Source organism: Syngnathus acus, chromosome 10, assembly GCF_901709675.1.
Source record: "Syngnathus acus chromosome 10, fSynAcu1.2, whole genome shotgun sequence".
In the NCBI taxonomy this organism is placed as follows: domain Eukaryota; kingdom Metazoa; phylum Chordata; class Actinopteri; order Syngnathiformes; family Syngnathidae; genus Syngnathus; species Syngnathus acus.
This window is the reverse complement of record NC_051095.1, coordinates 8,685,059-8,700,103: the sequence shown is the minus strand read 5'-3', so window position 1 is coordinate 8,700,103 and position 15,045 is coordinate 8,685,059. Positions and strand designations below refer to the sequence as shown.

The window sequence follows — 15,045 nt, the reverse complement described above, 5'->3', positions numbered from 1 at the left end:
ACTGGAGGTCCCGCCGTAGTCCATCTAATCCAAATCCAGCTGCACAATTCTCTAAACACGCGGCGGACTCGTGAAGACAGCACAGTAAATGATTCGAATGAGATTAAATTGCAAAGTGATTGGTGTTTAACCCAGTCCCCTCGGAATGCAAAGTATTTGTGTTCATTACAAAAAAGGACTGTGAGCACTTTCTGAAGGAAGATGACGGGAATACACGTTAACGGCAATCGGGTTGAAAGATGGATCGAGGGCGGGATGAAAGAAGATTGAACGTATCCAAAAGAGGGATGAGCTGATATTTGCTTGTTTTGGCTCGCCGCGTTGTGACATTGAACACGGTTGACCTTTGCGTCACGTCAAATTCATTTTTCAATCACTGCGACGTCTTATTTTTGTTTTTCCAAGCATTCTTTGGTCGTAAAAGTGCAATCGCCTTATTGGAAACATCTCCATTTCAATCTGGCACCGGATCGACTTTTCTATTTGTGTTGGCGGAAGGAGGAAATTCAACCTGTTTCCCTCTTCCTCAGCTCAGCTGAGAACTTCTGTCCATGAATGAAATCCTTCCAAACTACTTAGTTGGAATAAATTAAATTAATCAATTGTATCCAGATGCAAGATGAGTCGTCATATGATATCGACACTTTTTTTTTTTTTCTTCTTCAATAATGTTTTGTTGTTCGCTGTGTGTTTTGTGTGTTGTTGCAGTCACCTGGAGGACAACCAAATCAGCGTCGTCGAAAGAGGAGCCTTCCAAGACCTGCGACTGCTGGAGAGACTGTAAGGAGCTCAATATCACTCGTACTCAAGACTCTAAAAAGTTACTTTGAATGGGCTGACCCTGACAAGCATTAAGTAATAAAATGGTAGTTGTAATTAAAAAAATAAAAATAATTGTGCCTCATACTCTATTGACAAATTGTACCCGATTTCAAAGAACTATAATGCAATAAAAAAAAAATACTTTGATCCGCCAAACCTTTCCATTTCTCTAACTTGATGACCTTATTTTTAAAGAAAACTACTTGCTGCCTTGGAAAAATAACTAATTGCGGCCAGCTCCTTTTTCAGCAATGTTCTCAAAACATATGTAATGGGCTAATTGGTTAGCTTAGCTCATTGACCCCATTACCCAGGCTTTGGTTTTAAAATTTGCCTGTGAGTCACAGCGACTTTAAAAATAAACCTCCCTTCTGCTGTTTGTTACTCGACGATTAAGTCATGCAGCTTGTTACAAGTGTTCTCCTCGGAATTGTGCACAGTTAAAACTACTATTTCGAGGATATGACAAATACAAAAAAATAGATTTGATTGACATCTTGGTGTAATCTGCAGATCTGAAGAGGAGGGAAAAAATGTCGTTACCGCATGTCAGTCGAGTGGTAGCAACATGTGTGCTCAAGTGGAGATGGCACGTCGTGATAGTGTTTGTGTCGGTGAGCTGGCGCTGATTCGCACTTTAAGAGGCTCCCTTAATGTGCTGGGTCAGGCCAAGGTCAGAGTTCATGGAAGGAGTAGGGCAAGGGAGGGCAAAGATTTAACTGGAAACATTCTTTTTTACTCGGAAATAGTTTTACTGAAACTGTCAACAAATTCACGGACAGAAACAAACCTAAAAGTGACCAATCATGGGTTCTGGGTGCCGCAAATACGGGTTAAAAGGGATTCATTATCATTTTGAGGTACTTTTTAAGTCAACCAATTTTTCTGCTCAACCGTAAACTGACGGCAGTAAAACGTGTTTTGACGACTATACATGAATCATATACGAACGCAATTATTTTAGTATGCTTCCTATTTGTGGATACAAAATATAAACAGCAATTATAGGCAGAGGCATTTTTTGAGATAGGCCACCATCTTACTGCACCAGATGCCAAAATCTCCGGGAAACGGTAATCAAAATACCTCACTGATAGCCACTCTGATGTGATGCCCCACGGGGGTGAAAGGGGACCATCGTGGTGGGGACGGATGATTTATGGCGGCATCAGGGCAGGGAGGTGGGGTGCTATCTTGTCTTCACCGCGGGCGAGCGCATCCATCTTTGTCCGCACATGAAAGTAACATCATTCAAGCAGATTGCGGTGGCCTAAAGAAAATCAAGTTCTAACAAACTGCCACGACTTTCACATTGTGAAAAAGGCAGTTTCTCGGAGTAAGCAAAATACGTTACAGTAAATAATTGTACAGTTAAAAAAAAAAATGCCAATAAAAAAAAAATCTATTAGGGCTGAATCAATTAATCATGATTGCACTTTCAATCGCTTGATGGAACAAACGGTAACAAAATTAGCACATAGTGAGCAAATTGATACACGTAGTGAGCAAATTGATACACGAGCTGCTACGGCTCAGCTGCTAATTTAAGGCCAAAAACGCTAACTACATTCTCATTGGCTGACTCCCATGTCACTCACCAGTTAGGCTTCAAATTGATTGCATAACTGAAGCCCTAAAACAGATCACTTATTGATCATGTATTCCTGCATGGATTGAGTTTTTTTTTGTTTGGTAATTAACTTAGGGGTGAAAGAACGCGGTCTTGTTATCAGGTTGACACAGGTTCAAAGGTCGTTGTCTGTGTCTTCTCCAGTGCTGAGCCTGCAAAGTACTTTATGACCTTGTGCCCTTTAACATCTTCTCGCCTCCTTCCTCTGCCAAAGGCTTTGGTGTCTAGATAACACTCGTACTCTATCTCCTAGTCAACAACAACGAGAAGCTGCTGTTTGTAAACAGTGGTGGCCTTTAATGTTGACGCGGCTGTAGTTTTAACACATCATGACAGAATCGAGCATCCTGGCTACGATTTTGATCTTCTGTGGTTTCGAGATAAAAAGATAATGGTGTCCCAATATTTAAGGGCCTGACTGTAATACACTTGTTACGTTTGAAGCTTTTATGCAAAATATTTATCCGTTATATTGTCCACAATGGCATATTAAAAATATCAGCGTACGCACGCACGCACACACACACACACACACACGCACACACACGAACGATAACCTGTGGGCTGGTATCAGAGTAATACAGCCAGGCTGACCTTTCAACCACGGCAAGTAGGAATGATTTATTCACACGTCGTCTCCACTGAAATGATTTCTCCATTGCCTTGTTTATCCATTATTCATTTATCTATCTTCTTCTATTTCCCCCCACAGCCGACTAAACCGGAACAGACTCACGCTGCTTCCAGAACTTCTCTTCCAGTCCAATCCTAAACTGGGCCGACTGTGAGTACGCACGTTTAAACCTTCTCGTGCTTTTCCACCGCTTGGTTCAGATGTTGGATCGTGTCATAGAAAGCCTTTTCTGTTTGGTTGGGCAATATGGAGCGATGGGAGTGTACGTTCAGGTCAGACTGCGACACGTCCTCCCTGTGTTTCATCCCAAAGGTGTACTTCCTCCCCTCGGCTCTCCATCCATCATTTCTTCCTTTCCGGAATCCTATTTGTTTTAGCCTCCTTCCTGGGAATGATGAAGGTTGAGGCAAACATTAGAGCTGCTTACATTTTTTGGTCCTGCTTTTGATTGTGTGTCTGCAATCATTTTAGATCGCACACACATGGAGATATACTGTCCATGTCTGTGTGTTAGGAGTGATGGGGAAAGGAAATACCGCCACTGGCATGATGGTGAACTTCTCACCTTGTTTTTTCTGCTTTGAGATGAGACGAGATATATTTTATTACATGGGACAACTTCAACTTGACAGTTAGTCATTACGTCATTCAAATAAATCTGGAGGAACCACTGCAGCTGTGACATGTTTGTGGATTTCCAACATAAAAGCCAAATTGGATTGAAAATGCAAAGGACTGCATGAAACAGGCAAACTGCACAAAAGTGCTTGCTTTAATATATTCTATACAAGTTCTTATTTTTCTTTTGTGTACATTTTTCCCATTTTTACCCATTATTATCCCTCTTAATTTTGAAAAAATATCATTTTGTCAAGGGTTTACTTTGACAAGATTTATATGATATTTATTTTAGACATTTGGAGAAAAAAAGTATTTTTTTCAATAAGCAGTATATTTTTACAGATATATTATAAAACCTTTTTTATTTAATTGTTTTTTGGATACATTTTCACACATCTTTACATTTTAAAAGTAAAAAATTACACATTTTTCATTTTTCAAAGTTTTTGCTCTCGTATAAAATGTAACAAACTGCATAGCTGACCTGTCATTCTTGATCAGAAATCAAACTCAGTGGCACCTCTGCAGGCCACAGTCAGTACTGCACTCCAGTTTCCCACAATTGCTCGCAGATGCGAATTCCAAGTGATTAATTCATCAACTAATTCCCTTTCTCCCCTCCCTACTTTCATTTTCTAACTAGTCCAGACTATTCCAGTCTTTTTGAGACTTTCAGGGAAAACATTTTTACTGGTAAGTACGGTTTTTCACTCCAAGTATGCAGATGTGAAGGTGGACTTTCATTTTGAGTCCCACCCAAACAAAGCATCGTAAGTCTCCGTTAGATGACTTTTATTCCGAAAATGCTAATTCTACTTCTGTATTTATAGCGCAGAGCTGTTCACAAAGCAGTAAATTCAAATACATGGAAGTGCAGCTCTCATTCAAAGATTTATCCCCGTCTCTGTGCTTCATCCAAGTAATCCCCAGCGTGTGCGTGAAGGCCCCAGAAAGACGAAAACTCTGGCCGCGCCGATGCCGCGCACGGCAGATTTGCGGTGAGGTGTGATGTATTGCCCGGGGCGGCAAACCTGAGCGTTCCGGCGGGCGGGAAACTGTCATTTACGTCAATTGCGGCTTCCGCATAAACGCACGCTGGCTTGCTCACGTGCGCTCAGCGTGTTGCTTTTTTCGTGCTCGCTTGTTCTTCATGAGTGACAGTGTGATTTTGCTTCACCGCCCGGCTTAGCGTTCGCCCTAAAAGCCTTAATTGAAGTGGAAAGGCCTCCATTTGTCACAGGTCAAACATGGACGGCTGCAGGAGTGGAAAAGGTGGAGCGAGTAGAGAGCACACTTCCAAACTTAACATTATAAATTTCACGATCTTTATATCCCGACGTTGCCATCAGCACAAAGTAAATTACAGTGTCTGGACTGTTTCTACTGCCCTTTATTTTCTTTCTCTCGGCTTTTCCCCGTCTTTTGCTGCCATTTGACCGAGCCTTTTATCCCGCCGATGTTTTTTGTCTTCGAGCCAGAATTCTGCTGCTACTGCATAACGGTTGCATTGGAATCTTCTTTTATGATCTGTTATTAGGGTCCGAGTACCAGTACCACTGCCAAGGCTCTTTTGGAATCTCAGATGATTTAAGTGAAAACACACCTATTTGCCTTTTTGTAGGTGGGACCAATATTTCACCATTGGAAATGAATGAAAATGCAATGACTCCATACCAGGATGGGCCCCAATAAATAAAAAGCGTTTCTAAATCAGAAAAACATTCCTCCAGTACTGTATTATAATATAAATAAATTCATGTAATATAAATAAATATATCAAAATCCAAAATAATAAATCAAAATCTATTTGCATCATTATAATGGTGGACAAATATAGTAATTTGATGACAATAAAATCGAAATTATTACTTGGCTACCAGTCCAAACAAATCAGATCAGTGATTATGTCATGAAGGTTGAGAGGTGCAAGCAGTAGAATTTCAACCACAACCCCACTTGTTGACTTTGAAAGAAGGAAACCTTGATAGATTTGAGAGAGGTCTTGAAAGGTGAAGTAGGATTCTAGAAGATGCCGATGACAAAGTGACACGCTGGTGGCTTTCTGTTTTGGATGTCAAACGACTGCAGCGTGATAGGATTTACCTCTCAATCCTCCTGTTGAAGCCCTGCGGTCTGAGGTTCGGAGACGGCGGGGCAGGACGCATGAAGGGGAAATGCCGTCTTTGCTCTCCAGCTATCAGGCCAGATTAATACCAGAGAGATAAACCAAGCATGGGGGGGTCGGTAGAAAGAAGCAAAAAAGTTTAGTCGTCTCTATTTATAGGACAAGCCTGGCTTACTGTGGTGGTGATTGATGGTGAGGATTGGGGGCTGGGGGGGCAGGCATCTTTGAATTGGGGTGGGGGCAGTGGGTGGCGGCGTGTTGATGGATGGCGGGGGGATCAGTTGCCCCATGAGGTGCTCAGCGGGGGGGTCAACCGAAGATGGACATGGTGATAAAGATGAATTGTGGACCGGAGTCTGTGGTTTTGGCTGTGTGGGGATTTCACCCAATATTTGCACAGAGTGGTTATGACCCTTACTTTACATTAACAATCATTTTCATCCTGGCTGATTTATTTTTATTTTTTTTTGGGCTGATGGATGATCCGATAATTGGCAGAAAAATAGTCAGATGTCCACTACAAGATATAATGAATAAAACGAATTGGTACACATCTGCAGAACATTTGGTGTGGGTACCTGTAACGGCCCTACAATAAAATATCGTCTTCGTAGGCTGTGATGAAAAATCACATGCTGTGACACGATATCCTATTCAAAAAGTCTTACTCATTTATTGACATATATTATTTGTTAAATTACAATTTTGTACTCAATGTACATACGTCAACCTTGTAGTAAATCCCAGAGCTCGGCGTGATTTCCCAGAATTATTTTGAGCAAGTCCGGCCGGTGGACTTCAGCTGAGCCTCCAGATGTGAAGGCAGGGAACCTTCATTTACTGTAAACACACGAGTTTAGCTTGGAGGCAAGCTCAGAGAAGAATGAGCGTGAGGGAAGCATGTCAGGGTCACTTGAGATGTCTTTTCCTCCTAATTAACTTAATGGGCAAAGTCGAGGAGACGGCTTTTAATCTGGTCTGATTGTCCATTCAGAGGCCGCCGCTGCTGCAGTTTACCTGCTGGAATGCATCGGTTAGTGTTACAGGAAGTGGGTGTTAACTGCACATCCTGCAATTGGCCAGGACCGATGACTCGATTGGTGAAAGGGAATGCATCCCCTCATTTGACATTTGCCTACTTTGCTTTCTGAAGCACCCTGAGGTCCATACACACACACACACACACACACACACACACACACACACACACATGTAAAGACAACAGGAAGCTTTTTGTTGTTTGCGTTAGCCTTGCGCCATCGGCAAACACTTGACCGCTAAGACCCTGTCTACACGTCAGGTTTTTTTTTCTGTTTTTTTTAAACAGGACATATTTTTCATCCACACATCCCTGGAGAGTTTATTCCATTAGAAATGAAGGTTTCTGAAAACTCCGACCGCAGTGGAGATTTGCAGATTTGCGTTTGTCGTAACCAGAGACTAACGTCGGGAGGAGTCTGATGTTTCTTCTGATTGGGAAGTATTTGGCTAATTTGGTTAAAAAAAAAAAAAAGATATATATAGGGAAGGCCTTAGCTTCGATCGTTCGTGATGCAACAGAAAGGTAAAAATGGACATCTTGGTAAATGTATCATTCTGTGAGCAGTTTACTCTTTCATGCCCCTAATGTGCTGCAGTTTATGACCCAGCAGTTTGTCTTTCTGAATGGAGAGTAAAACAGTTGCATAATACATATATACACTTAATTGTCATCATGTCTTGGTTGTTGTCCACTCTGTTATAGTGAATTATCGTTGCTATATAAAGAAATCCAGAAATTCAAATTGCAATATCAGCAGGTTGCCGAATCATGTTGCTAAGTCAAGTTCACCACTAAATGTCAACATTAGCCAAAAATGTCCCCCCTGACATTGTCCACCCTGTCAGCAAGTTCATATATTGTGTTTGCATGTCCGTTACGTTTAATTTAAAGATACATGGCAAATATTTCTAACAGCATCACATCCACTGGAGAGAAAAAAATCTGAAGTTCACATATAATCCTTCTTGTGGTTAAATTAGGAAATCACCGAGACCCCTTATGGTGATTTTTGACTCAATTATTGTCAAAAAAACAATCCTTGCAGACGCTCCTCAGGTCTATTGAGGTCAGACTTGGCCATGTTGCCTTCCCGTGACGCTGCCAGTAAGATTTAAATGAAATTTGGGTAGTGTTGGAGCACGAGCCAAAGGAAAACCTCATCTTTTGGCTAGTCAGCAGCCCGTTTGCGAGCCCCGATGCACTTTCTACTTTGTCCACATTTACAGGCAAAAGTAACCCGGAGGCTAAAAGTTAAACAGCTTGTGTGCCACTTGTCAATTTGTCCGTTTTCAACGTGTGACTAAAACAAACCAGCTTGTCTTCTGTCCAGAGGGGTTGTACGGGGGTCTTTTTCCTTTCCAATGTCAAAGAATTTTTATGTTTGCTGTGAAATAGCGCAGAGGCGGCATGTGGTTGTGATTTAGGCGCACAAATATAGGTGAGCGGGATGGGGGGGTTCGTTGGAGACAACTTTTTTTTTTCTTGTAATAAATAAAAAGTCAGGTTCAAATTCATCTGTTTACAAGCGAGTTTCTGTTCAATGTGTATTTTTAGGCTGCTCACTGATGACACAGCCATGTACATAATTTGTGTCTGGGCCCGGCATGTACATATTTGCTTATGTTTGCACACGTCATGCCATTTCAACACGTATCCTAATATACATACATGTTAAGCTGTGGTTTGTGTGCATTTTGTGTGCGTGTGTAAACGCCAGAGAGAACAACTTGGTACCAGGCCAAACGAACTCACGTAGCGTTTGTTTAATCACAATTTGGGTTTACACGAGGAGGCTAATCGAAAGCAGACGCTGCTGCCTGGAAGATCGAGGGGAGATGAATGGGGAGGGATGGTGTAAGAAGGGAAGAAGCAATTGAGAGGCAGACGAGGGGAAAGAACACTACAGAAAACGTTTGATAAAATGTTGCTCAACAGAACAGACTCATGATCTGGCTTACTCAAGGATGATTGAACATGACCTGACAGCTCCTGGTTGCCCAGTCATCTTTCAACACAGCAGATAATTTAATAAGAATTTAGTCGGAAATGATTCAAGATTGGACTGTTTTCCAGGAACATGAGGATCACTGTGTCAGTGAGCAAAAAAAAAAAACATTTACAAAATAAAAAAAATTATAAAGTAATATTATGGAATTAATTAAAACAAACTAAAATGGAAACAATTAAAAAATTCAACAAGTTAGTTTGCAATTTTTATTATGAACATGTACTGCAAAAAATAAAAACGACAAACAGAAAATTACTTCCAAAATGATCTCATTAATAATGAAACACACGAAAACATTTTTAATTTACATATAGGAAATTAAGTAAGAGCAATATATTCCCACTCCACATCCAAGTGATTCAATGCTGTTATATATTATCAATCGTTATCAGTCTTAAAAGACATAAAAATGAACACAAACACAAAAAAATAAATGTGTAGTACGTATTCCATGATTTACTTTTTAAAAGAAAATAGAATACATTTTTGGGTGGGTGAACATTTTTTATGAAGTACCGTATTTTCCGGAGTTTAAGTCGCACAGCATATACAAGTCGCACATGAGTATAAGTCTCATTTTTGGGGGAAATTTATTTGGCAAAATCCAACACCAAGAACAGACATTAATAGGCAACAGGCTGAACGGTATGGTATGCTAACGTTATATAAACACATAAAAGAGGAACTAACATATTAAGAGTTATTCAAATAACTATAACATAACTAAGTTTATCGAACCATCTATGTCACTCCAAATCATTAAATCCATCGAAATCTTCGATGTGTGATACTGTGATACTGCGTCACTTATAAACAACTCCGCTGACTCCGTAAGTAAATGTGGCGTTGACGTCAGAGTCGTCGACAGTTGCAGTTCCAATTATTCCACAGACCTATATAACTATATCTGACCTATATACGTATCAAAAAACTAGAACAAAATACGGTACATAAATGAAGCACAATAAAATATATCGACAAAAATGGGGTCCAAAATAACTTGATTTTGAGAAAATGGACCACATTCCTTTGGTCAGTTTGACTCAACTTTCTTTCTTCTCTTTCTTTTGCGCAAACAACCCACCCCCCATAAAGTTGGTAATTATCTTAAATCAGCCAAGTATTACATGTGTCAAAAATTTATTTTCTAGCTACGAGTTGGTATCGGAAGTACCGACATATGGTTTCCGAATCTGATCTCTAGTGGTCATTGCGCACTACATGTTCTTTTCAATCCTGCAAAATGTTTTCCAACTGATGTCAACATGAAGCAACACAAACTGGAAAAGTACCTGAAATTTTTCACTTTAGTTGAGTCGCGATCACGTCAAACCATTTATGACTCATTTCGACGCGGCTAGACATGTTGCGTGAATGTTTTTGCTTTGCCAAGACGAGCACTAATAACGTAATAATGACATCGGAGGCTGTCAGACGTTGCGCTCCGTTCCTGGAAACTGTCTGCGCCTTTCCTCCGAAGTATGTATAAATCGTCTCTTAAGCTCATGTGACTGCAAAAGTGGACACTGAAACCTCTCGTGTGTTTGTTCTCCACGTTGCCGGCTGATATATTGCGTGTTGTCGTTTTAATTTGACTCCAGTCCGTGGGATTGTTTCGGGAGGCTGTTCGGCATCATTAAGGCTTCAAACGACGTGGGTAGCGCTGGGTAGTGTCGGTGCTAAAGAGGACCCTCGAGGTGTTTGTGTTTGGACCGTCGCGTGTGTTTGTGCATAAACGCGTATTTGTCCAAATGTTGACGTATGATTGATTCTGTTTAAGTCGAGTCCGACTGCTACAAATGAAGCCGATCTGTCACGATTCCGCTGCTGTGTACAAATGTTTTTTACAAAAACATGGCGGGAAAACCAATCAGCAATCCACATCCATCCATCACAAATGGATGAAAAAAATAAGTAATAATAAAGCCAGGCCAAAGTGTCTTTGCTGGGACTTTCATGACACATTTTTGCCTCATTACCTCAACATGTTTTGATGTTTGACACCCAATTTTATTTTGCAGTGTTTTTTTTTTTTTTTCTTTTCGCAATTTGCAACAGTTCCCAGATGTCTTCATAACACATCTGGGACAAGTTTTCATCCAAATACCCCCTTAGATAGAATTACAATTACAATTGCAACATACTTTACATCCTGTTTGAAGCTTCGCTGAACTCAGCAGGTTTTGAAAATTAAATTAGTTGACAAATGAATTAAAAAAAAAAAAAGAATCTTAATGAATACCACTTAACACTATAAATAAAAATAAATTAATTCCAAAACGTATTCAAAAGACATGAAGAAACATTACCTATGAATTGTCTGTAAAAAAAACAAAAACAAGAAAACGACAATGATACAAACCCCAAAATATGAAAAAATATTAAGAAAAAAAATAAATCAGCGTGTAAGTGACTTACACTGCTTAAGCATCTCATATACATGTTTTATTGCAAGCCACATGGCTCTAAGACCTTTGAAATTCATGTCTTAGCCGAGCGAGTCCCAAGTCCTCAAATTACCAACCTATAAGTCTAACTGGAGTCCTCCACGTGACTCTTGCTTTGAGGCTGCCTTTGTCCCCATCATTGGGAGGGCCGCTGTTTGATAACCATTTTCCTTAAGGAAGTAATTTTCCTCCCAAGCCAACCCATGGAGACGAGTCGCTGGAATCTCCAAGTATTTAAACATCGTCTGACATGATCTTACATCCAAAAGGTCGTGATGTGCCGTAGGTAGAACATGAGACATTGGAAGACGCACCAAAGCGAGCGAGCCACTAAGCGAGAGTTGGGCCACATGAATGGAGCGGGAGAGCGGATCTGACCTCTAAATACAGAGCACCGCAAAGCCACTTGAAATCCTGACGCGATGTATTTATACACACGCTGGCAAACGTACAGTGAGAGCGTGTACTGCGGACTTCGCCGACACATAAACACGCCGGAGCCCACATCGCCGCAAACACAACTTTGACTTTCTTTGGTGGTGGTGGTGGGGGTTCTATTATGCAACTTCTGGGGTGACTCTACAAGCCCAAATTATTTAAAACACATTTAACGTTTGCTAAACATTTACCGTCCCAAGAAAGAATAGTTAGAAATAGCGTTTCTTATAATTGGAGATTTTGCGACAAGCCAAGTCAACGTATACTAGCGTCACGTACCAGCCACATAATTTGGTTGAATTAAAGGTGGAGCGAGATAATTAAAGATGTTTAAAAAGTTGTCGGTTTGTGTACGTTATTCAAATCAGGTGAGTCACGTAAACCCGTCGTCTGCAGAAAACACTTGAAAGGAGATTAAAGCGCCATAAGGAACAGTTGCTTGTTTAGTTGCTCCTTCAAGGGTTGAGATATAGGGGGAATCGAACCCTGCAATGTTAATTTAACGTTTTTCACTTATTTCATTTGATAATTGGCTAATGTTACTCTCAAAACAATCATTAAGATACAATAAACAAAGTTGAACTTTTCATTTTTTTTAATGAAATCTGGTTAAGGTTAATTGTATTATTCAACCAATGCATTCTTTGTATGATAATCAATTTTACATTTGTATTTAGCAGTTTTTAAATAATTAATTTATTATTATAGATGAGTAAGATAAAATGGGCATTTATCTTTTTTTAAATTAAATTTTAGGAAAATAATACATTTATGATGAGATGCAAAATGCAAGCAAACTTGGGTTCAGTGCCTTGCTCAGGGACACTAAAATGGTCACCAGGGTTGAGGATCCAATCCACAACCTTAGAATTGGGAGACAACCATCCTACTATTAAGCCACCCCGCCTAAGTATTACTATATCAAAAATAATTTTAGATATTAAAAAACAATTCTATTCTTTTTTTTTTTCTCTGTAAAAATACATAAAAGTTTAAAAAATGTACAAATGTTTGTCATTTCTAAAAACAATTGCACATTTTATTTACACATTATAACATGTATTTTAGCCCACCCCAGCACTAAAAACTCCAATGTTAAAAAAATAAAGAAAGCCCGAGGGGGAAAAAAAAGGCCACTTTTGTACATAACGAAAGCAAGAGACAGTGTAAAGTTGTTGTTGCTGAACTGGGTTACTTTTACAAGCGTGCGGTGTCACGCTTGTGCGCTTTAAAGGCTGCCGTCGTCGCTCCAGACAATCAACTTCAGTTTGCCACTTTGCTGCACACGTCCACCTTCTCCAGTAAAGTCAACGCCATTATCTTTGCAATCGTGCAACGGCTGTCTCCTCATAAATAAGCTGCAAATACACTTTTTAGTTGATGTGGACACATGAGCTGAAAGCTTCTATTTTCTTGAAACAAAACCCCTTTAGCTTAGCTGGCTTTTGTTTTTTCACCCCCTTGCTAATTAACGCATCTCCCGAGGGCATCTTCATCGTCATCATTATCGGCGTTGACAAGCTGAATGTGTGGGAGAATAAAAAGAACGAGAAAACGCCATCTAGGGCAGAGGGTGCTTGTCTGCTCGTGACCAATTAACACGCTCGTCGAAGAATCATCAAGAATAATGAATAAAAAAGAAGTTGGGCCTCACTTGATAAATAAATAGTCAACCAGTAATTCATACCTTTATTGTTGTAAGCAGTAAGGGACCAGAAATTATAATTTTTTCATTAGGCAAGGCAAGGCGGCTTTTTGCATTTGACTTGAAAGTACATACTAAAGAGAATTGCATGTATTTTTAAAAGAATGGCATATATTAGCTTTTGAATCCATTAGCTTAATGCTAATGCTGGCACATTATGGGGGGGAGACAAAGAAATCGCATCTACGTAGCTGGCAGTGTTATAATTCTTTTCAGCCAACAATGGATAGGCATGTATTCTTTATCCTCTGCGAAGAACAAGTGTCTGTGATGTCTTCATGTGTAACCGCACTCTTGTATTATACTGCCTTCAGGTGGCCAAGGCAGGCGTACCAGAAGGGAGAGCAGCATGATATTTTATGACATTACTTTGCATAATTATCTTTATCCATATTGTGCTGTTTAATCTTTTTTTTAATGCCTTTTGTTTACAGTAACTTGCAAACTGCTCTTAAAATTAAAGCTTCTATTTTTTTTTTGGTGGGGGATGGGGGTGATGTTTTTTCAACTCTATTAATGAGTTTGGTCTGGATTTTGTGAGGCAAAGGAGACAATGCTGGGGAGAGTGGGTGGGCGAGTCATCCCTGCCAATGGACAACACGTGTGTGCTTTACAAGGTGCAGAGCTGGCTGTGGAGGGCGTGTTGGCAGATCAGACCATAGAGACGTCTGAAAACATGCGCGCACGCACAACGAGATGTAGGCATGTAAACGCTTGCGCCTCACCTCAGTGACAAGGTGCCGGATGATGACCATGTCATTGTGTGCGTGCATGAGTCTCAGTGTGTGTTTGTGTGTTTAGGTATTTGTATGTGAATGTTTCTCCCTTATTGTGTTTGTCAGTGGTTTTTTTTTTCTCATTGTGTGTGTGTGTGTCTTAACTGTTATGTTTTAAAGGAACGTGTGCGCACGTGCTTCAGTGTGTGTGTGTGTTTGTGTCAACGTGTGGCGAGCTTGTGTTAGTCTGTATGTGTGCATTGAAATCTGTAAATATTTAGTTGTGTGTGTCAGTTTGTATGAATGATATAGCGTGGATGTATGTGCACGAATATTGCAAAATGTGTATGCCTAAATGTGTGTGTAGGTGTGTGGGGGTGCGTGTGAGATCAAATGTGTGTCAGGTTAACCGATAGGGTACAAGAAGTATACATGGACACACACACACCGCTGTGATTATAACGTAGTCTATGATAATTGCTAGTCATTGCAGCCTCTCTGTGGCATAGTTTGCATTTCTTCCATATTTGCCCCGATTGACTCAACTTTACACACATGCAAACATTGAGAGATCCACGTGGCTGTAATTAGAGCAGATGAGAATTGAGACGAGGACTCACATCCTCAGGAATCTGCAGAACATGTGGCTGTTGTTTTTTTTTTTTTTTTTTTTTTTTTTTAACGAGATATGATTCGGCACCTTTGATGCGAGACAAGAATATGCGTGTTTTATCGGCAACAATAAGCAATCATAATCAGCAGTAATAAGCTGTCTTGTGTATTTGTATTCTTCCATGAATTTGGTGATGTGATCGTGACTTTCGGCTGGCTTCTGATTGGCTAGGGCGGTTGTAGTT

At 40.2% G+C, this 15,045-nt stretch overlaps 1 protein-coding gene across 1 annotated transcript in view; it reads left to right on the top strand.

The window, feature by feature from the left end:
• The window catches only part of slit3 (slit homolog 3 (Drosophila)), a 168,992-nt gene that overhangs the window by 15,825 nt on the left and 138,122 nt on the right, over nucleotides 1–15,045 (top strand). The window contains exons 3-4 of the mRNA XM_037262169.1: nucleotides 709–780; nucleotides 3,165–3,236. Of these exons, the coding sequence (XP_037118064.1) occupies nucleotides 709–780; nucleotides 3,165–3,236 (144 nt within the window). The remainder of the gene's footprint in view (nucleotides 1–708; nucleotides 781–3,164; nucleotides 3,237–15,045) is intronic.